The 24209-nt window shown below is 38.4% G+C and overlaps 7 protein-coding genes across 7 annotated transcripts; 4 read left to right on the forward strand and 3 right to left on the reverse strand.

Moving 5' to 3' along the window:
• Positions 1–26: 26 nt before the first annotated feature.
• On the reverse strand, positions 27–2691 carry LOC17892295 (LRR receptor-like serine/threonine-protein kinase GSO2). The gene is made up of 2 exons (XM_006296934.2): positions 2079–2691; positions 27–1966 (listed from the first exon to the last, which is right to left on the reverse strand). The coding sequence occupies exons 1-2, from the start codon at positions 2683–2685 to the stop codon at positions 117–119; spliced, it is 2457 nt and encodes an 818-aa protein (XP_006296996.1). The 5' UTR covers positions 2686–2691; the 3' UTR covers positions 27–116.
• A 462-nt stretch (positions 2692–3153) lies between these two features.
• Positions 3154–8505, reverse strand: LOC17890975 (casein kinase 1-like protein HD16). Its single transcript, XM_006297029.2, has 17 exons — positions 8206–8505; positions 7008–7458; positions 6628–6753; positions 6467–6540; positions 6298–6367; positions 6164–6219; positions 6015–6086; positions 5822–5916; positions 5614–5680; positions 5401–5530; positions 5100–5318; positions 4878–5008; positions 4405–4579; positions 4226–4316; positions 3970–4127; positions 3685–3873; positions 3154–3581 (listed from the first exon to the last, which is right to left on the reverse strand). The coding sequence occupies exons 2-17, from the start codon at positions 7398–7400 to the stop codon at positions 3522–3524; spliced, it is 2106 nt and encodes a 701-aa protein (XP_006297091.1). The 5' UTR covers positions 7401–7458; positions 8206–8505; the 3' UTR covers positions 3154–3521.
• A 1958-nt stretch (positions 8506–10463) lies between these two features.
• LOC17891559 (YTH domain-containing protein 1) lies at positions 10464–13208 on the forward strand. Its single transcript, XM_006297667.2, has 7 exons — positions 10464–10753; positions 11086–11156; positions 11329–11550; positions 11694–12242; positions 12327–12539; positions 12676–12813; positions 12923–13208. Exons 1-7 carry the CDS (start codon positions 10702–10704, stop codon positions 12962–12964), a joined length of 1287 nt encoding a protein of 428 aa, XP_006297729.1. The 5' UTR covers positions 10464–10701; the 3' UTR covers positions 12965–13208.
• Positions 13209–13435: 227 nt separating this feature from the next.
• Positions 13436–17148, forward strand: LOC17892140 (T-complex protein 1 subunit theta). Its single transcript, XM_006299900.2, has 13 exons — positions 13436–13724; positions 13926–14188; positions 14277–14423; positions 14526–14687; positions 14795–14872; positions 15119–15252; positions 15372–15444; positions 15527–15604; positions 15697–15819; positions 15927–16021; positions 16165–16374; positions 16546–16603; positions 16844–17148. Exons 1-13 carry the CDS (start codon positions 13574–13576, stop codon positions 16919–16921), a joined length of 1650 nt encoding a protein of 549 aa, XP_006299962.1. The 5' UTR covers positions 13436–13573; the 3' UTR covers positions 16922–17148.
• Positions 17149–17218: 70 nt separating this feature from the next.
• On the reverse strand, positions 17219–19878 carry LOC17892030 (protein SINE2). Its single transcript, XM_023785632.1, has 3 exons — positions 19703–19878; positions 18038–19191; positions 17219–17950 (listed from the first exon to the last, which is right to left on the reverse strand). The coding sequence occupies exons 2-3, from the start codon at positions 19169–19171 to the stop codon at positions 17438–17440; spliced, it is 1647 nt and encodes a 548-aa protein (XP_023641400.1). The 5' UTR covers positions 19172–19191; positions 19703–19878; the 3' UTR covers positions 17219–17437.
• Positions 19879–20673: 795 nt separating this feature from the next.
• LOC17891796 (NADPH-dependent aldehyde reductase-like protein, chloroplastic) lies at positions 20674–22221 on the forward strand. The gene is made up of 2 exons (XM_006298252.2): positions 20674–21197; positions 21685–22221. The coding sequence occupies exons 1-2, from the start codon at positions 20791–20793 to the stop codon at positions 22091–22093; spliced, it is 816 nt and encodes a 271-aa protein (XP_006298314.1). The 5' UTR covers positions 20674–20790; the 3' UTR covers positions 22094–22221.
• A 553-nt stretch (positions 22222–22774) lies between these two features.
• LOC17890821 (strigolactone esterase D14) lies at positions 22775–23960 on the forward strand. The gene has a single exon (XM_006296663.2). It carries the CDS (start codon positions 22912–22914, stop codon positions 23713–23715), a length of 804 nt encoding a protein of 267 aa, XP_006296725.1. The 5' UTR covers positions 22775–22911; the 3' UTR covers positions 23716–23960.
• Positions 23961–24209: the final 249 nt, after the last annotated feature.

Below are 24209 nucleotides of genomic sequence, written 5' to 3' on the forward strand. Positions count from 1 at the left end.
TCAGATTCGGTTTATTGAACCGGGGATTTGTCTTAAATCTTAACATTTAAATAAACCGGTTTATCTTTTTGCATGTTACATTATCAGAATATGTAATAATAATCTTCCACTTCGTTTTAAGAAAACAAAGATATAGATTTCTTCAGTCCTCTGTTCTTGAGAGATCGCCTTGGTGGTGGTGGTGGTGAACCACTGAAATAGCCAACCACATACATTACGACAACTGCCATAATAAACCCACAAGGACAACCTATGACTGCAGCTTTCCATGAAAACATCGTTTCATCTTCCTCTTCATCTTTCTCCTTTGGCTGCTGGATCGGCGTAGAACATGGTACTTGGATTTGTACTCCACAGAGTTTGTTGTTGTTCGCGTAAATGTTCGGATCGTTCAATCTGTCTAGCTGAGGGCTCTCAGGGATTCTGCCTGTCAGCTTGTTGTTGCTCAACTCCAAAACATTCAGCTCGATGAGCTTGGAAAGTGTCTGCGGGATTTCGCCAGAGAGATTGTTGTGTGAAAGGTCTAAGATCTCTACCTTCTCAAGATTTCCAAGACTTTGTGGGATCGATCCAGAGATGTCGTTGTAAGAGAGGTTTAGAAGCTTTAAGCTTTTGAGATTGCCAAAAGAAGTTGGGATTTCTCCGAGTAGCTTGTTCTTGGAGAGGTCTATGAGAGTGTAGAGGTAGAGGTTTCTGTTGGCAAGACCTTGCTTTGAATTCTTCCAGTTCACTGCTAAGTCGTGTATTTCGATAGTGAAGCTGAACATGAAAGGCAAAGGAGAAGACGAGCTTGGGAGAGATTCTCTCATGCCTGTGAGATTCCCAAGAGATGAAGGGAGAGATCCATCAAGATTGTTCTCTGAGAGATCCAAGACCTTGAGACTTGTGAGGTTTGATATGCCTTCTGGGATTGAACCTTCCAGGGAATTGTTTCTCAGGCTAAGTACCTCTAGAGAAGAAGACAGCCGCGAGATTATTCTCGGGACGTTACCTGAGATTTTGTTGTCATGAAGATCAAGATGCATCAGAAGTGGGAGATTAGTAAAGTCCGGAGGGAATTCCCCGCTGAAGTTGTTCTGACTCATTGAAAGCACTATGGTGTTTGATCCAAAGAAAGCTGGAACCTCCCCAGAGAACTCGTTGGAGGATATATCGAGTAATGCAAGCATTGATTCGGGACCGAACCTTGGGAATTCACCTGATAATCTGTTCTTTGACAAGTCCAGCAACAGCAGCCTATGGATCTTTGAAATAGACTTCGGTACTGATCCTGAGAAGTTGTTTTCAGACAGCATCAGTATCATGGCCGATGTTTCACCTACCGTATCAGGAATCTGACCAGAAAAGTTGTTTCTTGATATCGCAAGAACCGATAAACTCATAGACTGAAACAAACTAGGAGGCAATGAGCCTGAGAGTTTGTTGTCAGACAAAATTATGGTTCCGATATCCAGATCAGCCAACCATTTGGGGAAGCTTCCTTCGAGTCTGTTCCTGCTCAGATCCAGGAAAAGAAGAGATGTTTGATTCTTGAGCCAATCCGGAATTTTTCCTTCTAAACCACAAGACTTAAGTGACAGATGTGTTAACTTAGACTGTGCATAGACAGAGCCATTCTTGTTCCATTGGAGATTGTTTCCTCCTAGCCGCAATATCTTCAGCTTATGAAGACTAAACAGCCAAAAGGGAATCTCACCTGACAAGCCATTGTTATTCTCAAGTTCAAGGGTTTCAAGATGTTCCAGATTCTGAATCGACGATGGAATTCCACCAGACAACTTGTTCATGCTCAAAGACAGAGTTGATAGATTGACTAACTTCCCAATACCGTTGGGAATCTCAAAAGACAAAGAGTTGTTCTGGAGATCCAACGTTTCGAGCTTCCTCAACTCTGACACAGACAATGGGATAGAACCATTGAACATGTTCTGCCTCAGTGTCAGCGTCCGCAGTTCAGGAAGACTACCTTGTAACCCACACACACAATATAAAATAAAGTCAGTAACATTTATAACCCATATCTATGATTTTCATAGATGAACACAAAGTTTAAATTTTGAGATTGTTTTCTGACTTACCTATTTCTGGAGGAATCTCTCCCTCAAGGAAATTCTCATACAAGATCAGTTCCTGCAGGTTCTTGAGATTTTTTATGTCACCACTCAACGTACCACCAATAACATTACTGCTTAAGTCAAGGCGCTGAAGAGTCTTCAAGGAGAATAACTCAGGAGGGATAGAACCGTTAAAGTTGTTATCACTCATGTCAAGAGAGATGAACCTAGTCAAATTCACAAACCCATCTCCAGGAATCTCTCCTTGTATGAAATTAGATGAGAGATCGAGCGTCACAAGAGAGCTTATACGCAGAACTGGTCTCAGAATGCTTGAACTCACTGAGCCAGAGAGGACAAGAGAGTGCAGGTTCAGGTCTATCACTTCTCTGGTAGGGGAACGACTGTTGCATCTGACGAGCTGCCATTTGCAGCAATCTGAGTTTGGCCTCCATGTCTCTAAACCTTCCAGGGTGCTTGGTTCTGTAGAGTGGTTCTTGATGTTCTGAGTCAGCAAGTTCTTGAACTCAAGAAGGGATTGTAGTTGGTCTTGTGGACAAGAGAAAGATATTTGCGGAATGAAGAAGACTAAGAACACGAGGAAGAAAGAGAGAAGACATAGATTCAGCATTTTTTCTCAGAGCTATTGTCTTTTGCCACTCACAGGTTCTTCTGTTTCATATTTACAAACAAGTCGCAGAAGAGATTATTGCTAAACGACTAACATCCGAACAATGTTTGTCTTCATTGTCAATGATTGTGATGTGTAGTCTTTTTGAAGGCACTAAATATAATAATGGTTGACTTTTAAGATCTTGCATTCACATAGAAAAAAAGTTGAAATTTCATCATGTTGACTCCACAGTTGTTTATAAAATGTAATTGACTAGGAGATTCAGTGTTGCTTGTTTATTCAAGACTAATAATCGACAACGATGTTTTGAAATATCTGACTTTTCTTAAAAATTGTTATCCGATCTTAACAATTTTGAAATGTTATTTTCTATAAGATCTAACAAATAACATTTGAAGCAATGGCAAACCAATTTTTACAAAAATCTACATATTTGGGTTTAAAATCCAAACTTGGGAGTAAAAGGATTGAGATGAAAGGCTTCTTAGATATGTTCATTAGAACAAACATCTTGCCCCCTCCTGATTCTGTAACTCAAATCAGGTATAAAGCAATAAGCCAGAAACTGCATAATCTTTTTCCAGCCTTCATCAATTCTACTAATAAATGCTTCTCTTCTACTCATTTTTTGTTTTTGTTTTTTTTTTCCTTTTATCTTGTACTTACTACATACATAGAGACAAATTTCATTTCATTACAGTCACACAAGTTGGCTCCTGGTTAAGGTTTACCTTTAGAAACCGAAGCTACACGTTGTTAGGCTTCTAGAGAAGATCATCCCTGAAACCTAGAGCGAGGGTGAGAGAGGTTGAAACAGTATACTCCATGTTTTATCAGCAAACTGTCCGACCATAGCATATTGATGCAATGTACAGATTTTTTGCCCATTTCTCCTGAAATAAAAAATAAAGGTCGAGATCAGTTTAAATAGAACAAATGGAGAATAATCCCAAATTTAATACATAATTCATTTGTTTCCGAAGATTAAGAACACACCTTGACATGGGTACTAGGGAAGGCAGAAGTTCGGAGAGTCTCTTGCGTTTCATCAGTTATTTTACGTTTAGGTATACTCAATATAAGAGCTGCTTGATCAGCTGTTGCAGCCATTGATGTTATCCTGTATCCACTTTCCCACCTTCTATGTATTCCTTCACTAGGGTACAAAAAGTCAAGCTCCACCACCTATTCATATACACCACATAGACAGCATTAATCCATCATATTGCCCAAAAAGGAAACAAAGAAGCATCGAAATGCCTCAGGTAAAGAGATGGGAACCTGTTCAGAGTAGCCTGAGTTCCTGGACATTACTACACCCCAACGACTCCCAGCGGTGGTCATCGAAGTTACATGAAAACCTTCTTTCCACTTTTTATTTATCCACTTGAATGGAAATGAGTCGCTGACTTTGTAAGATTGCTGGGTATAAGGAGTTCCTATCATATTACATGAATTGGAACAAGTAAAACAGCTTTTCATGCTTTTATGAATCAATAAGACACCGGCATAGTTATCATCAATTCTAAATACCAACCTTTTGCCATAACAACCAATGAGCTCCCATTATTTGCACCCGCTATAGAACTGATATAGTAGTTCTTTTCCCATTGTTCCATAATCCAGTCCTGCAAAGAATCCAGAAACAAATGGTGAGCTGCTATAGTCAACATAGGTTTAACAGATAGATGGATCCTAATGCTTCAGATGTTTCACCTTGTGCAGGAAGACTGAGGACAATTCATATACTTGAGAACTGAACCCAGTACCAGCATCCATGATGATGGCCCAGAGATTAGCTGCTGATGCTACACAGCTTATGAAAAGGCCATCCTCGTTACCTTTCTCTACATGCTGGTGCAGTCTTGAGTCTGCAACGTTGTAATGATACCTACAAAAGCAACAGAGATTTGACCTGTTACGCAAAGAAATATAATGCACCAAAAAAACGAATATTTCTACTAATATTATTTAAGTCAGTATCTTTTCCCATCCCACCTTATGTATCTTTCCCAAATAGGAAATAACTAAAGCCATAATAAATGCAAAGCATTAGACAAGACAATATGTTTTGCTAAGACTGACGAGGAGGCTGGTCAGCAAGAAAAAGGAATTTGATTAATGAAGGTTTTCACACTTTTATCACCCAAAAAGAAGGTGAGCAAAACATGAAAATGTGTAAGAATTACCTCTGTTTCATAGGACGGCGTGCATTATACACTGAAATCCACTGGGTAGCAGGACTGCCGATTCTAATTTTCTTCCTTGGCTGTTCATCCTCTTCCAAATTGATAAGCAATCTTCCTCGCTTTTGACCAACCTATTCACGCAACAGAAAAATATCAACACTTGTTGCTATATATTTATACATAATGAAGAAATTAAAAAACACAGCAACCAAAGAAAATCACCTTAAGAGCCCCATCAATTCTTATTGGTCTAGATATAGCACATGGCTCGATTAGAGTATCAAAAATCGAGATAAGCTTGGCATAATTGGGCTCCTCATCAAACTTCATATTAGTAACTGCCTCGAGGAACAGCTTAAAAGGGGGTGGACAAAAACAGCACATCAATTCAGGAGAGGTTGACATCTTTTTCTTGCAAACAAGAAAGCTCTTGTTGTCACCCTGCGTACAAAAACCATAAATCATTGACTAGAACTAAGACTTACAATTCGTTAGGTTGTGAATAGAGAGATAAGAAACTCACCTGGAACCCTTGCCATGGCAACCTTCCCCGCATTAGAAATATTAATGTATAAGCCAATGACTCAAGATCATCCCTCCGACTTCCAGTACGACCAAGATGTGCATGACAACTTGCATACCTTATCGTTCCCCTGCATATGAAGCATATTAAAGATGTAAATACATATGTATACAAAAGAAAAGTAGGAAAGATAACATACACCAATTATTATACCTGAATACATCTGGTCTTTGATCATATTCAACATGCTGGCCAGAGTGCGAATCTTTCCATCTTGATGCTAAATCAAATGAGAATACATGTTAACATTTATAAAAATAATTACAAATATTTCAAAAACTTTCTCGAGACAAAAGAGAGATAAAAATATCAGAAGAAAACAATGCGTCAGGTTGTTTGTAAGCATATTACAGAAACTCACCTAGACCAAGATCAATAAGATAGAGTTTCTTCTCGTCTGCTGTTCCAGGCTGACCAAGTAAAAAGTTTTCTGGTTTCACATCTCCATGCACAAACCTTATTGGATGTAGGGATTGAACATGAAATGAATGTCAGCTCACTGATAGCAAATACAATTCGTTGGGAAGTTGGTAACTACAAAAATTAGCACTAACCCCTTCAGATGCAGTTTCTCAAGAATAGATATCGCCTCCACTGCAATGCACGCTACCATGTTTGGAGACATCCTACAGTATGACAATAAATTTAACATATTGCATAAGCATGGTTGATTTCAAAAGTAAAGCACGATGAAAGTGCTTACGATTGAGCCAAGGAATTCCAAACATCCCAGAGGCTAGGGCCAAGCATGTCCATGACCTGAAATAATTAAAATGTTTATATATCAACATCACCTCATTAATCTCGATGTGTAACCACGCTTGTCGAAAAGCTTACCAGGATGTAAAAATCTCCTTGACGACCCTTGTGATGTACAGCAGGAATTCCATAACAGCTACTGAGTGTACTTTAAATCAGAAAAAGAAAACAGAATGTATTGGTAGTGACACTTAAGGAGAAGGAGAAACTGGGCATGAAACTGTGAAAGGAAGCAGGCAAGTCTTACTTGTACACTTGCCACTCGTAAGGTGGGCCAAAATTACAGCCTTTACTATTTCGGTGTTCAAGTTTAAGAGCCACCTGAAAAGGAAAAGAATTAACGTTTTTAATTTGTTCACTCCTTTGGAATTAAACTCCATGAATTTCACCACGCTTTGTTAAAAATACCTCAATCGCATCTGCTCCAATCCTATCACTGCCACCACTCACCCTTCTGCCAACATAAACTTGACCAAATCCACCCTTGCCGAGTTTCCTCTCAGTCTTATAAACAGGAGAATTTCCAACTTGTACCTATACAATGAAATTATGGTGAATATCTCTCTCAAAGGAAAATTAAAAGTTGAGACAATGATTAAACCCATTAGCATGGCTCGTAAGCTACATATTAGCAAAAGATCTAAGAGTTCCAAGATGATGATTGAGACGAAAGAAGAATATGTTGAGCTTAAAAACGGAGCACCTTCTTTGATCTAACCCTAGAGTTTTGCAAAGATGTAACCTAGCAGAAAACCGGTGACTAATATCATAAGGTTGACAGGAATTACCCTTTCAGGGACTGGACCCATGCTAGAATCTTCTTCCATTCCTACTATTTTCTCTGCGCTACCTCCTTCCGCAGCAAGATCCTTATCAGCTACCCCGTCAACTCGGTTTATGGCAGGTTCAGTGGCCCCTAAAGCACCTGCAGCTGGACGAACCTCACAAGGTTCTGGCTCTAAGTCTGTCAACCTGATACCCCTGCCTCTACCGGCAGCAGTTGGTCTTGGAGGTGCCGCCCCTTTAGCTAAAGCAGCATTCCCCCTTCCTCTACCACCACCTCTTCTCCTTGTTCCAGTCGGAGGAGGAGATACGATAACTTCTGCTTGTTCAACTAGTTGAGGGTTAGGCTGCTCGTCAAGACGTCTCGATCTCCTTGCTCCACTTCTTAACTCTGGCATTCTTACTCCATACAAAATGTCAAAAAAAATAATTCTCTCAGTCGCCTCTTTGTATTACCTGTGGCATTAAAAAAAATTGTAGTAGCGTGTAAGGTTATGAAAATAACATTTATTTGGAGCTATATTTCACAAGTAAAAGGTGGAGGTAAAGAGTTTTGCGGCATTCCTTCTCCAAGGAGATATATTTAACCAACAAATAAGAGAACAATAATGGGATCAAAACAGATTCTTATTCAGGAAAGTGCTTAAAAGGAATCAATAGAGAAAGCAAGTCATTGCAATGTGATACAATATAAGAAACCATGGCTTAGACTACGAGCATTCCTTTTTCTAGAAAACAGATTCTTTATGGCGTTGCATAATTCAATCAAACCGAATAGTCAACAAAACAAAAGCATTTGTAGCCAAAATTAGAACTTGTCGATGAAGTTGGCTCATATTCATCAATAATCTAAGCTTCCTAGTGTGAACGCCATAACAAAGAGCTGATGATGAAAAATAACAGCCCCAAGTAGACAAACAAAAATCAACAGCAAAATTTACTACCCCATAGATCAATCAACACAAGCTTCTCTTGATTTTCATATTTCACAGACATCTATACAAATCGAAAGCAAAAAGTAACATAGATTCACAAAAAAAGTTCTGAAGTGTAGAAACAATCGTCAGTTCAATGAAATATGTTCAATCATCTACCAAAATCACGATCTTTCGCAAAGTCATAAGAAAATGTAGCAAGAAAAGTTTCAGCTCAACAACAACAACCACAGCGGAAATCGAATCGAGATGTTAAGAGACTGTTTACCCGAAGATCGATTGATTGAAACAAACTTCTAAAAAATAAACGATGATCGGAGGATGAAGAGAGTGGAACAGGATCGATCCAAAACAAAAACTTTCAGATCTCTCCTCAAGTTCCCAAAAAAAAAAATGAGAAACCGATTAGCTTTATGCTGTGACGATTTGAATGTGAAGAAAGAAGAAAAAAAAAAAAGCTTTGGAGCTGTGGAGCAGAGAAGGAGAGAAAGAAAAGTAGAGAGAGAGGTAGTTGCGGCTAGATTTAGGGTTAATAATGAAGAAGAAGAAGAAGATGAAGATGAGACGATGAAGAAGAGGTGCAAATTTTTGTAAAGAGATTTTTTGAGTTTAGCAAAATAAAAATAAAAATAAAAGTTAAGTTTTTTTTTCTTGGGAGAAGGATTGATTCACTTTTTTGAGTTTTTCCAATATATATTTTTTCATTGTAATAATAATATTTTGTAAACTTTTACCTAATTTGTTTTTCCTTGATTTAAAAATATATATATATATATATATATTTTGCAACGTTATTTTTTTTTGTTTTTTTTGGGTTGGGTCTCTCTGTTCATCCCTAAGTTAATTAGCTGATGCCTAATGGCTAATGGTGTGGGGTGGTGCAGTTTCATTGGCTGTCGCTATGTTGCCGCTTTGGGTTCCTCGCGTGCATCTTCTTAAAAAAAAAATAAAAAAAAAATTAAAACAATAGTGTTACAAACAATTAGAGTTTATTTCACTTACTTGACTATTTTAGAAGCTTTATAACATGTCTACAAAAACTCGTATGTCACATGATCCACTAATTCATGGAGACCAATGAAACACATCACGCTATACTCATAATCATAATGCATTGTGTATTACAAGTCAATGAATATTTTGTGTGTTTTATAGATTGGTTGACATATTCCGTAAGATTTAAGTGTTTTTGTTTGCAAGCAATCAATTTCCAAATTGTTTGGCAATATTTATATTTCTAAATAAAATTATAAGGTAAAAATAATTGTTTATCTTCAGTAATTAAAAAAAAAAAAAAAAAGTGGTGCATGTAACACGAATTAAATGATGCAATGTTGAATTAAGTTGTTGGGGAATGTTTTTGAACTTTTCTGGACTCTCGAGGATGATGATGTTGTGTTGTGTTTTGTGTGTCTTCCTCACCGCCTCTCATACAACCCATTGAATGAACCCTACGAGACAAAGGATAAACATATTCATCAATTTTGTGCAACTCCATGTGATGTTTGCCATAAATAAATTTATTAGTATTTACAATCAAAAATTAGAAAATCCATCACGAGGAAAAAGGGTAAAAGAACTTGTATAGTTATATATGTTTCTCTAAACCAAACGCTAAAAAGACTTTTGAGTTATATAATTTCGTAAATGTGTTTCCAATCAAATTGTTTGAATTTGTGTAGCTACTGTTTTGTTGTTATACCATATGTTTGTTTACTGTTGAATGTGCGACCACAACACTAGAAAAGAAACCCCACAAATCAGTCTTAAGATTTTCTTTGCATGATGATCATACACTACTACTACTAGCTTGTTGTACTCAGTTATCTAAGAACAACCCACATAAAATGAAAGATATTCATCACTCGTTTAAAATTATAGAAAACATTCTGTTTTTTTTTTTAGGTGAGTGAGGAGCAGAAGTATGGGTTGATGCCGCCGAACATAAGGTTCATATCCACTTGGGAATCATTTGTTTAGCCATCTAAGATTCGTTTATGAAGCATCCCCCCCTTTTTCATTGTGTAAACGGGACATGACACCAGTAGACATATACTGCATTTGGCCCTTAGGCCAACCCAAAGAATCACAAAACTTGCGGTCCATCATTTTTACATATATAGTTTTTGTCCTTCAATTTGTAAAAGTTGAGTTGAAAACACAAAACTCATGTGTTTTTTTTGTATGTTACAATTTACAATCATCCCCAAGATTAATAGTACATCCTTAACAAGTGGAATTTAAGATATTTGCTCTTAAGCAAGAGTAATTATAGAATCGAATTTAAGTAAACATGTGAGGGACATTAGTAAGTTTTCTTGTTTCATCATAAGCTTTAGTGCTTTGCTCTTTTGATTTTAATTTTTTTTGAAAAAGTCTCTAATAATAAAAGCAATCAACGTCAATTTTTCAGAATCTTCTCGTGTGATAAAAATGGTCATTAAGAAGAAGAGCCTTATCTTTTTGGGTTAAAGGAGCAAAAACAAAAAGAAAAAAGGAAAAGAAAATTTGATTTTTGTCGCTTAGAATTCCTCGTTAATTTTACCCATTTGGGGCCATTTGTGTTCTTTGCTAAAGATCACACCGCCTTACGTTAAAGGGGAAGAACGAAGAAAACAAAAAAAAAGAACGGAACTTTCTATAAACCCCCTCCCTTCTCTCTCTCTCGCTCTGGGTTTTTCGAGGTTGCGTTTTGCTTTCATTTGCCCAACCTTCTCTGTGACGTTTTCTAGGGTTTCCCAAGCTTTTTTCGCCTTCTCTCGACATGTCTGGAGCCGCTTCTTCTGATCGTCTCGTTTCTAGCTTCCCTCTTCTGGGTATGTTCCTTTTGTCCCATAGATGAGCTTTTTTCTTTTAGCATTCGCAAGTTCGCATTTTGTGCTCATCGTAGAATTTGCGATTGATTTGTACACTTGGGTTTAGGGTTTAGGGACTAGTGTGGTCAGTATCTGTCGTAGGTTGTCTATTTCGGATTGATTGGTGTCTGTAGAGAGCAAATAGATAAGGTTATGTTTTTTTAACAAGTTGGTTTCTTTTCTGCTTATGGGTTGAATTTCACCAGTATTTGTCTTGTGGGGAGTATGCGATTGGAGTTTGAGCCTTTGTTATTAGAAATACTAACTCGGCTCTTGTTTTGTAATCGGTGCAGAAACAGCAGACTTGTTTCAGGATTTGTCTTTAGGTTCAGATGCAAATGAAGTCCCTAGGAACCGTAATAAGGTACTTAATTGCTACTTCCGTTTTAAATCAAAAGTTTTGGAACTTAAATTGTGTTTTGCTAAATGTTCTTTAACTGCAAATTGTTCTGTGGAGAGGTCTTGCTGCTTTTTTGATGTAACAATTGTTATCTTGCGTGACCTTTTTTGGTTAACTGGCTGTGTTTTGTGAGAAGGGTTCTTTTCAGCACCAGTATGGTCACATACCGTATGGTGCATCTTCTTACGGAAGTGAACGAAGGCCAAATATGAATGTTGGCAATCAGCTAAATGGTGGAGACTCAATTGGTTCATACCCGTGGGGTTACTTTCCATCAAACTATCCTTCTGGTGGCTACCCTGATCCGAGGTTTGGTTATGACCGCAGCAGCAATCACTCTTCCTTTTCGCATCTCATGGTATGTTGGTTATGTCACATGACCTTACTGCCACTTATCTATCTTCATATACTTAAGCGAATGTGTATTTTGTACTCTGCGTCATCTCTGCTGGGACTTGGGATTATTTGTCTAATAATTGGCTACATCCTTTTTACTTACAGAATCCACACAACTCACACGAAGCACCAAGTTTTGACCAATTTGGATATAATGATCCTTTGTATTCCAACCATGGATTGTATGGACTTTACGGGAATGTAATTGACTCTGGTCATGCATATGGAACTTTTGGTTATGATTCCTGGAAACTTGGGCGAGGATGGTATCCTGTTGATGGTTATAGAAAGACCAGAAGCTTCAATCATGGGCGTGGTTATAGTGATGAGAAAGCAGATAGGCTTAATGAGCTTTGTCGAGGACCAAGGAGTAGTGATTTCAAGAATCCTCAAGTTCTTAACACTGCAATGTTAGAGGCAATGAAGCAAGACGTTTCAGCGGTTGATCTCCAGCGCTACAACGGGGAGAGTTTCCCTGAAACATTCGTGAAAGCTAAATTCTTTGTGATTAAGTCATACAGCGAAGATGATGTTCATAACAGTATAAAGTATGGTGCGTGGTCGAGCACGCCAACTGGCAACAAGAAGTTGAATGCTGCATATTATGAAGCCAAAGAGAACTCTCAAGAATGTCCTGTGTATCTTCTGTTCTCGGTCAGTATGAGGTTACTTCACGGCTCCTGCAGTGTCCTTTTAGATTTGCATTAAGTAACTCACTGTAATCGGTTTTATCTGCAGGTGAATGCAAGTGGGCAATTTGTTGGTCTTGCTGAGATGGTAGGCCCTGTTGATTTCAACAAGACAATGGAATACTGGCAACAAGATAAATGGATTGGTTGTTTCCCTGTGAAGTGGCATATCATCAAAGACATACCAAACAGTCTCTTGAGACACATAACACTTGAGAATAACGAAAACAAGCCTGTCACTAATAGTAGAGACACTCAAGAGGTTTGTTAAACTTCCCCTAAACCCTTTCTGGTTTGGACATGTTTGGATTGAAAGCTTGAAGCTTATTTGAATCGTAATGAAAGATTATGGCTTTCGGCCAGGGTTTTGAAGTGTAACGGTGTTGGTTTTGGTGCAGGTAAATCTGGATCATGGGACGAAGATCATAAAGATCTTCAAAGAGTACATGAGCAAGACATGTATACTTGATGATTACAAGTTCTATGAGACAAGGCAAAAGATCATCAGAGATAAGAAGATCAAGCAAAAGAAACAGGTACGGGTCCTTTTAAACCCTGCTGCAGCATATAGAAGTTAGAACACATCAACAAACCCTCTTGATACAGTTTCTAACATTGTTGATTATGATTGGTTTTTTTACATAGGCCCTTGAAGGAGTTTCCGGGGAAACAATTAACTTGTGTTGAAAGCTGGAATCGATGCAAGGAAAGAAGATGACTTAATTAAAAGAAACCTAGTTTTTTGAATCATGTTTTTCTTCAGGGTTTGGATTTCTGAAAACCTAATACACATCTTTAATCTATGTGTGTTCTCTCCGCTTATCTGAACAAAACTTACATTGTCTTATGTTCCTTTTTAAGGAGACGCACATCTGATAAAACATAAACTCATGCCTTTGCTCTCTTATTTCCTTGAAAGTTGTTGATAATATTTTCATGGCTTTCATTAACACAATGCTATTTTGTGTAATCAAACACATAATTTTCTCTTTTCGTCCCTAAGTTTTCTTATAATTAATAAATTCATTCCTAAAGATAGAAGATCTCACTCTTCGGCCCATAACACCGTAAAAGCCAAAAAACGACAGCGTTTAGATACTAAAAGGGAGGAAACGAAGTGTTTTAAAACCTTGCGCTAGGGTAATCTCGGGCCTCTCTCACAGAAGAGCTCTCTCTCTCTAAACTACTTCAAAAAACAAAAATACACAGAGAGCTTCCTCGCTTTTAGGGTTTTTACTCTTCTTCCTGTTCGAGAGTGACCCAAGTTTCAAAGCGTATAGATCTTTACCTGAGAAAATGGTGGGTATGTCGATGCAGCCATATGGTATCCAATCGATGCTTAAAGAAGGTTACAGGCATCTCTCGGGTCTAGACGAAGCCGTTATTAAGAACATTGGAGCTTGCAAGGAGCTCTCCACCATTACACGCACCTCTCTCGGCCCCAATGGTACGCCATGTTTCGCTGATTGGGCCTTGATCTATTACTGAAATGATGAATCTCGTTTTCTTCTGTGTCGTTTCAATTTTATTTGAGTGTACTAAGTAGGATCTGTCTTGTGATCTGTCACTGTAAAGAGTGAAGTGTGTTTTTTTCTAGGGATTCAGATTCGGATTACGACTGAGTTATTTGTTTCTGATGATGTTTCAGGAATGAATAAAATGGTTATCAATCATTTGGACAAACTGTTTGTCACAAGTGACGCTGCTACTATTGTGAATGAACTGGAGATTCAACACCCGGCTGCCAAACTTCTTGTTTTAGCTGCTAAGGCTCAGCAAGAAGAAATTGGAGATGGAGCCAATCTGACTATCTCTTTTGCTGGTGAGCTTCTTCAAAACGCTGAGGAGCTCATTAGGATGGGGCTTCACCCCAGTGAGATCATTAGTGGATATAACAAAGCAATCATCAAGGTTGGTGGATACCTGAAATTACTGTATGGTGCTTCTCAATTTTTTTGTATGAGTATTTGACTAATGTGGTTGGTTATTGTCTGTGCAGGCTGTTGAAATTTTGGAACAACTGGTTGAGAGTGGTTCTGAGACGATGGATGTACGTAACAAGGATGAAGTTATTTCCCGTATGAGAGCAGCTGTTGCAAGCAAGCAGTTCGGGCAAGAGGAGATAATATGCTCTTTAGTTGCTGACGTAATTATTTCTTGCTATCTATTCTTTTCATTGTTCAGATTGTTATTTTCTCGAGATTATGGCAGATATAGTTTTTACTTGACGGGTTTATTTATTTTCTAGGCTTGCATTCAAGTCTGCCCAAAGAATCCAACGAATTTCAATGTGGATAACGTCCGTGTTGCCAAGCTTTTGGGAGGAGGCTTGCACAATTCTTGCATAGTCCGTGGTATGGTCTTGAAAAGTGATGCTGTTGGTATCATTAAACGAATGGAGAAGGCAAAGGTGAGATCCCTTTCTTTTGTTTATACTTTTGACCATGTTTTTCTGTCTGAATTGATCAATATGTTTTGCCCCTAAACGTCCCTGAATCTTTTTTATGTTTTTGTCAGGTTGCTGTTTTTGCGGGTGGCGTTGATACTAATGCAACAGAAACCAAAGGAACTGTCCTCATTCATAGTGCTGAGCAGGTTAGTCTTTCTAAGTTTGGAATCTCTATTTCATTACCATATGCTTTCAGTGTGATGAAGTAGAACAAGATGAGGCTTCTTTATGAATGAGGCATACGAGTTTCTCCTGCACTAAGATTTTTTACTGTCTTATTAAAATGTGAAAATTACAATTCTGGCGTCTATCACATATATGCTTCCTCAAGAATGGTTGTTTGTTTTCAATTCTAATTGTCACAAATTTCTCCTTTTATTTTGGATTTCTAGTTAGAGAACTATGCAAAAACAGAGGAAGCTAAAGTTGAGGAGTTGATCAAAGCTGTTGCTGAATCAGGAGCCAAAGTCATTGTTAGCGGAGGATCAATTGGGGAAATGGCATTGCATTTCTGTGAGCGTTACAAGTATGTGTCCTTTTACGATTGTTATTACCTGCATTTTCATTCCCTATTGTTCTGTTGTAGCTTCATATGATAATGCATATCTTTACTTACCTTTCAATTACACACATTTTTCCTGGCAGGATAATGGTATTGAAGATCAGCTCAAAGTTTGAACTGAGGCGTTTCTGTCGTACAGCTGGGGCTGTTGCCCATGTAAGTGTTTCTAATTGGCTATCTAAATGAGTATCTAAGGGTAGTTTTTTTTCTAGCGTTTAATACTTTAATTATCAAACAGTTGAAGCTTAGCCGGCCAAGCCCTGATGATCTGGGATATGTTGATTCTATATCAGTTGAGGAAATTGGTGGTGTGACAGTAAGTAATCTGAAGTCAAATCCTATCTTTTAACTCTTTTTTTGTGTTTCATTGATCACATACAATTCTCGGTCTTCTTGTGATGTCTTTAGGTTACGATTGCAAGAAACGAGGAAGGTGGTAACTCCATCTCTACCGTGGTTTTGCGTGGAAGCACAGATAGCATTTTGGACGACCTTGAGAGAGCTGTTGATGATGGAGTTAATACATACAAGGTAATATCTACTGGGTTAGAGATTTGGTGTCCCTGTCTAGTTTTCTTTGTACCAAATATATTATATATACATATATCTTGACTGTGGTTAGTTATATTTCTTCTCAGGCCATGTGCAGAGACAGCCGTATAGTTCCCGGGGCGGCAGCTACTGAAATAGAATTGGCTCAAAGATTGAAGGAATATGCCAATGCAGAAATAGGGTATTTTCTTTTACATAATTTTTCAGATGATATCATTTTGGGTATTTTTCAGAACTTATCCATGTTAGGCTAGCTTTAAACTTAGGTTTGGCAACTAAACTTAGGTTTGGCAACTAAACTTAGGTTTCACTTTGAATTTTCAGGTTGGACAAATATGCCATCACCAAGTACGCTGAGAGTTTCGAGTTTGTACCCAAAACCCTTGCAGATAATGCTGGCCTCAATGCAATGGAAATCATAGCTGCTCTGTACACTGGACATGGATCTGGAAACACAAAACTAGGCATTGACTTAGAGGAAGGTGCTTGTAAAGATGTTTCAGAGACGAAAGTATGGGATCTTTTTGCAACCAAGTAAGTTTCACAGTGGCTTTCTGAGACGCAAGTGTGGGATCCATCTATCAGATTTCTTAATAATTGCTTAGCAGTTGTTGAATATAGAAACTTGGGGTAGAATTTTTTGACTGCTTATAAAGAAGACAATACACTTTAGTTGATGACTAAGACGTGTAAGTCTCTGTGCAGGTTATTTGCTCTTAAATATGCTTCAGATGCTGCATGCACTGTGCTTCGTGTAGACCAGGTATGCACAAACTTGCATGATTTAATCTTTGGTGAAAAAAGCATTTTGTTCTTTATATCATTAATGTGTTGACTCATCACATGAAAGAAAAGATATTGTTCGTTGAATGCATATCTTACAAGATTACTATATGAACAAAGCCGCCTTAAAGTCCCTTGTTCGTGCAAATCCTTGATTCAATATTCAATTCCTTTGGTAGATCTCATTGAGTATTACTAAAACTTTGTGTAAAATATGCAGATTATAATGGCGAAACAAGCCGGTGGGCCAAGGAGAGATGCAGCTGCCGCTGCAGGTGCTGGTGCAGAGGAAGACTAAGCCGGAGAACAAATACCTCGTAGTGAAACTCTCTTCTTTGTAATCTTTTGTTCTTTCAATTCTGAGAAAATTTTGGTATGTCTCAGCTTAAGATTTGTGATCTTGGTATACACACCACCAACTTAAGTGTTTTTTTTTAGTTATGTTTGGTTAGTGAAATTATTCGTAGGATTGTCTCAGTTACGGTTGTGGCTTAATTTATTTTGAACTAGTGTGAATTTGGTTAAGATTTGCCTCAACTTTGACAAAAAAAAAAAAAAAAAAAAAAAGATTTGCCTCGACTTATGGACAGGTGACTTATCCATAAGGTAACTCATTGACAAAAGAACAAGAGAACCAAGCTGAGTTAGGTTTACATTTGATAGTCTTTTTGGACAAGTGACAAATCCATCAGGAAAAGGAATCAAACAAACTAGTATTCGAACATGATCCACACATTGACAAAAGAACAAGAGAACTAAGCTAGAATTTGAACCTATCTAAGTTCTAAGCATTTTTATCTTCATCCCATATACTCTAAGTCGGAACAAGATGAGGAGGCATCATATCATCCTGGAGATGCATCCACATGAAGTAAGCAAACCCTGCAACTGCAATAGGGAAGACACTAAATCCCAATTTTAACGCACGCTTGCTCTGACCCATACGTGGGTCTAATTCAGTCTCCCCGGTCTTAAGCTTGGCCTCAGAATCCAGATCTGACTTCGGTTTCTCAAAGATATCTTCTGTTGTGTTGGTTGGAGTGGTAGTGCCAGAGGTATCATATATGGATGATGATGATGGGCTTTCACTGTACTGTTGTTGCACCTGCTGTCTGTTATCTAGTAACTCAGTGAATGGATCTTGTGTGAAACCATGCCTGTGATGTTTTGAACAAAGTTCTCCGGATTGTCTCTTCTTGGTGTTTCGTCTTGAACTTCTTGAGCGGTTGGTCCTAGAGCACACAGATTCATTAAACTCAGAGCTTCTGTCCCGCTGATGGAACCAAACTGACTCAATGTTCTCATCTTCAAAACCAAAAGACTGCATCTGAAATATAAAAAAGAAAAAGCAGAACAATGAAACTTCACTGAAAAGGGCGCACAAGAGACAGCTTTACAGTGGTTTTTTTTTTACCTGATTTCCAATTCTTGGACTCTCGATTACATAACCAGTGTCTTGGTTACTGTCTCCGTAATTTACCAGAGGAGAGCCTGAGACAGCAGTTCTTCCACTGGCTACACCAGAAAACAAAACATCATCCTCGTCTTGATTGTTTAGATAACTCCCATCATCTGCTCGCAGACTTGGTGTAGACTTGATTGATCCGCCGAGTGAGATTCGGGACTTGCAGTTCTCTGCATCAAACTTTGGATCTGCCTCACGTATTAATCTCTCTACTTGTCTCATGGTTTCATGAGCTGCCATTTTGACATAATGGATCTCATCTTTTTGGTGTTTCTCCATCTCTTGATATATAAGCTCAAACTCAGAATAGATACTCTTGGGGTTCAAATTCTTCATCAGAAAGTTGAGCATCTGTATAGCTAAAAGCCGTTTCTGAGAATCTTCTTCAACAACACCTAAATCCAGAATCCTCAGACCCGACTTCACCAGAAGCCTTGCATATGCCTCCACAGTAAAAGGATTGTGTTTGGCAAGTGCCATAACAAGTGCCATATGAGAGTTTGCTTCACTTGAAGTGGCTTCAAGGGCAACAGCTAGGCTTTGACAAACATTATTAACCACTTCACCAGAAGCAGATCGCCAATTATCGCAATCCACAAGTGACTTCAAGCAAAGAGCAGATCCCAAAGCAAGATGCTGTTTATGTTGAGAATCTATAAGAGAATCAGAGAGTGGCTTACAAAGAGAGTGAACCACAATCATTTTCTTATCTTCTGGTGTAGTAGGATCAATTCCATATCTAGCCATAGCAGCTACCGCCTTTGCGCAAGCCTGTTGAACAGGTAAAGACCCTTCACTAGAGCTCAGCGTCCTTATGATCGCCGGCATGATAATTTCTACATGAGGAGCGATTTTGACTCCATGAGCACGAGCAAGGTCTTCGAAGAGAGAAACCGTGTAGCCACCAGATTCAGAACCAATCTCTTTGACTTCAGAAAGTTGAGCAACAAAGACATGAATCACCCTTGCATCCAAACCTTTCACAATCGATCTCAAATTGCTCATTGCAGTCTTGTGGGAATCTGGATCTTTGTCAAGATTAGCCAACTCTTGTCTAAATGCTGAACCGAGATTTCTACCCATTTTCTGCCCTCCTGGTTCGTCTGAAAACAAAAAGAGTCACAATGAATTCAATAAGAACAGTAGCGTAAATTATCATGCCCTCTTAAGTGACAAGAATACAGTATCCTGACAGAACTTTTCCAAAATAAGTATAATCAGTGATTGTAAACCATATCCGAATAAGGAAAACAAATCAATCAACACCAATTCAGATATGATGATTGTACCAAAACCAATACTCAATTCCAAAAACGAAAAATAAAAATATCAAATTTCTTCGGTGAACCAAACAGAGAACATCATTCGCACAAGATTAATTTCATCTTCCCAAAAAAACCTGATCTTTTTTATAACAAAAATGAACATCTTGATCAGTGACCATAAATATCATCGAAGGAAAATGATAAATACACGAAATTTGGTTCAAATCTCAAGCGAATTGAACATAAAGGAATGAAAGAACAGTGACCCTAATCGAAAAAGACAGAGTTTTCGAATTCAGAGAAAGTGAAGTCGATGATGATGAAAAGCGGAAGTGGCGAAGAAGCGTACCAGTGCCTGATTGCGAAGATTGACCCCAACAAAATTCCAAGAAAGACCCAAGAAACTGAAACTCCTCAGAAACCACCAATAGAGAGAAATCGCTCTTCCTCTCTCTCTAATCTTACTACGATACGACGCGAAGAAATAAAAGGATTCAACTTTATTTATTTTTTTGAATGTTGAGAGTTTGCTGAGATGGGCGGGTTTGTTTAGGGCATGTCTCCGTAATTTTTGGGTCTCAAGCATTTCTACCCCTTTATTTATTTGTATTTATCGAAATGGTACCAACGTTTGTATTTCAACCAAATAGGACCTTTACCAATTTAATTGGTGTTACTTCATTTAGTTTAGTTTAATTGTGCAAAGGGTTTTAAAAAAAAAACTGTTTTTTTTTTAAAGTGACTGCTTGATAGTAATTAGATAGCATGATTTTGAATAACTTCTTAATTCTAAGAACCTTTTGATTTAAATTTTTAGCAAAGAAATAGGATACTACTTTGAGAGGTTTTTTAGTTTACCCCAAAATAAAGATCATAAGAGTTGATTTAGTTATTTTAAATGTGAATTTTACACAAACCGGTAAAGTTTTGGGTGATTTTTAAATTTGTAAATTGTTAGTATTTCTTACTATCAAATGAATTTGATTTCCCCATTTACATTCCCCAATTTTGGTACAAATCCAATGGTCTTGGTATTCAATTAAGGAAATATGAATTTGACTAGAATAAATATCATTCCAAATGCAATTAACCAATTTTATCTTTTAAATTTCGGATACGGCCCAAAAATATAGGACAGGCCCATTTGATCCACGAGCCTTTTCAATTGATTAATAAGTTGTGGGTTTGTGTAGGATGATGATAATATCCCGGTTAATTAAATTTTCTATTGTCCAGATATCAAATTTGACAAATTTTTATGGAAAATATATTCTTACTCTTGAATGAATGTTGTATTTTTTTATTTTTTTTTGTCAACGAAGTGAATATTATTTACCATTCCCCAAAATTCTATTTTGGAACCGATAATAAAAGAGGCGACCGACACTCTCAATTGGTCTTCTTCACTCTCATTTACGCCACTGAATTCAATTCGTTATGACTACAACACAGTCGTCAATTTCGCAACCGCCGCTTCCACTCGCCGGACGAGTCGCCATCGTCACCGGCTCGTCCCGTGGTATTGGCCGAGCGATAGCTATCCACCTCGCTGAACTCGGTGCGAGGGTTGTTGTCAACTACACCTCTAAAGCCGCGGACGCCGAGCGTGTAGCGACTGAGATCAATGGTTTCCCAGTTAGGGAAGAAATCACAGGAAAGGGTCCAAGAGCCATTGTGGTTCAGGCCAATGTCTCCGAGCCAAGTCAGGTGAAAGCCATGTTTGATGCTGCGGAGAGTGCCTTTGAAGCGCCGGTTCACATTCTGGTTAACTCGGCTGGAGTTCTCGATCCCAAATACCCTACGATTGCTGACACCTCAGTCGAAGAATTCGACCGCATCTTCAGGTATAATGGATATTGTTCATTGATTGGGTTCTCATCTTCCCGCTTAATCCAGATGATTATGTCTAAGTTCTAATTAGATGTGACAATGGCCTCTATGTTTTTTAGTTAAAAAGCTGATTTCTTTGGTATATTTTCTCAACTGAGATTTTGTTTTGTTTCAGTCATTGTTGAATCTGGTGTTCTTGTCTGCTCTATATGAATCTTAAATATCCAATGTTCCTTGTTGGTGAGATTTGCTTGTCTAGTCAATTGAAACCTGTTACTTGTTGTTTTGTCTAACTAATCAAAAATTCAACTTATGTTTCTTGTTTCATCCATTGTCATATCTGTACTTAATCAGGCTCGTATCTCTCATGTAGGTGTGATTTTGTATGTGTAGTTTTGAATCAAATATTAACTTCAGTTTCTTGTTTCTCTGTCACATCATCTACGCTTGGACATTCTTATATCTCCAATAATCCTCATGTTTGTTTCTTATGGACTGTAGTGTCAATACAAAAGGAGCGTTCCTGTGCAGCAAAGAAGCTGCCAATAGGCTAAAACAAGGAGGAGGAGGTCGGATCATACTACTAACATCTTCCACAACCCGATCCTTGAGAGTGGGGTATGGTGCATACGCAGCATCAAAGGCAGCTGTGGAAACCATGGTCAAGATCCTTGCAAAAGAGCTCAAAGGCACAGGGATCACTGCAAACTGTGTTGCTCCAGGACCCATTGCAACTGAGATGTTCTTTGATGGAAAGACCCCAGAGTTGGTTGAGAAGATAGCCGCAGAGTCTCCGTTTGGGAGGGTGGGTGAAGCCAAAGACGTGGTGCCTCTTGTTGGATTCTTGGCAGGTGATGGTGGTGAATGGGTCAATGGACAAATCATTCCAGTTAATGGTGGATATGTGTAAAAGATATGGTATTTAACTCTTAAGAGGAGCCTCTTCTTCCTGATATCTTGGTAGGGTGTTAAGTTGATTAAATTGAAACATTGGGGGTTCGAATTGGAATAAACAATAAACATTCAGATTGAAAATAACGTCATTTTTATTAACTAACACACACAGCCCTAATATTAAACACTCATGAGTCACGTACAGCTTATAATTATTATATACGTCCAAAATTATAAAATCCAATTTATTTTATTTTTTTGTCGACATCCTTTAAGTTTTTTTTTGTTTTTTTTTGCTTTGTCGTCGTCGACATGCATTATTTTTCAAAAGAAAAACCTTAATATATCCACACAGTTAATACAATTTACGTAGTCGTGTCTTCGTACTGACACATTCATTGAAACCACTTTATGTTTTATAATAAAATCACTTTAAATAACACCATACGAATACAAAAAATGGTTAAGAATATCTCAAGTGCAACCCAACACCTAAAAAGTCTTTAAAGAAAACAATATCCTCCAAGCATCTTAAATCTTCTTTTATATATATATAAAAAAAAATCAAAATGAATGTATGACGAATAATCAACGCATGATCTTTGTATCCCATAAACTCAAAAAGCCAATCTAAAGTAGGAAGTAGTAGTAGTATTGGATATAATAAAATAAAGAAAAGAAAAAGAATTACAATTTTTGCAGTAGAGAGAGACACACACACACCAACCCAATTAATAAGTTTTTTTATTATTATATAAACAGTATCGAAGCCAAGCCTCATCTTTATTACCCATCGAAACCATCTTAGAGATAAAAAGAAGAAGAAAGAAGGAGATGAGTCAACACAACATCTTAGAAGCTCTAAACGTGCGGGTGGTGGGTACGGGTGATCGGATCCTGTTTTTGGCCCATGGATTCGGCACGGACCAATCAGCTTGGCACCTGATCCTTCCTTACTTCACCCAAACCTACAGAGTGGTCCTCTACGACCTCGTTTGCGCCGGCAGTGTCAACCCCGACTACTTCGATTTCAATCGCTACACCACTCTCGATCCTTACGTCGACGACCTCCTCAACATCGTCGATTCCCTCGGTATCCACACCTGCGCCTACGTCGGCCACTCCGTCTCCGCTATGATCGGAATCATCGCCTCCATTCGTCGCCCTGAGCTTTTCTCCAAGCTGATCCTCATCGGATTCTCTCCTAGGTTCCTCAACGACGAGGATTACCACGGCGGGTTCGAAGAAGGCGAGATCGAGAAGGTTTTCTCGGCTATGGAAGCTAATTACGAAGCTTGGGTTCACGGATTCGCTCCGCTCGCCGTCGGAGCGGATGTACCGGCGGCGGTTAGGGAATTCAGCAGGACTCTGTTCAATATGCGTCCGGATATATCTCTGTTCGTGTCGAGGACGGTGTTCAACAGCGATCTGAGAGGTGTGCTAGGGTTGGTTAGAGTTCCGACGTGCGTGATTCAGACGGCCAAGGACGTGTCTGTGCCGGCATCGGTGGCGGAGTATCTGAGGGCTCATCTTGGTGGGGATACGACTGTAGAGCAGCTTAAAACGGAAGGGCATTTGCCGCATCTCAGTGCTCCGGCTCAGCTTGCTCACTTTCTCCGGCGAGCCCTTCCTCGGTGACCGCTCTTTTTGTTTTTATATAATTTTATTTTTATTTTTGGGTTTGAGAGAGAGTGAAAAAATTGGAAGAATATGGAACTTGTGTGTGTGGGGTCCACTTTAGGAAAAAAGGAAAGGCCTCTATTTGTGGAGGACAGTTTGGCTTTGTCAAATCTCAATATCTATCCTAAGATAAGATTGTTCACTTGACACGTGTGGCTCTCTCTCTCTCGTTTTCATTTTATTCAAGAGCTTCTTTGATTACTTATTTTGGTTTACTGGATTTATTTTGGAGAATAATGAACAAATAATATTAGAAATAGAAATCTTATCTTATCTTATCTTTGCTTTATAATGAATATTTCCTATCCATATATGTTTGTTTCTCGTAAGTTCTCCGTTAGTGATTTGATGCAACTATCTACATTGTCGTCGAACTCCTTCTTAGTTCTGATTTTAAATGATGGAGACAAAAAGTGTATTTTGTACTAATAAAATTCTACCATCATCACATC

This window comes from Capsella rubella, unplaced genomic scaffold (assembly GCF_000375325.1).
Source record: "Capsella rubella cultivar Monte Gargano unplaced genomic scaffold, Caprub1_0 scaffold_3, whole genome shotgun sequence".
Classification (NCBI taxonomy): Eukaryota; Viridiplantae; Streptophyta; class Magnoliopsida; order Brassicales; family Brassicaceae; genus Capsella; species Capsella rubella.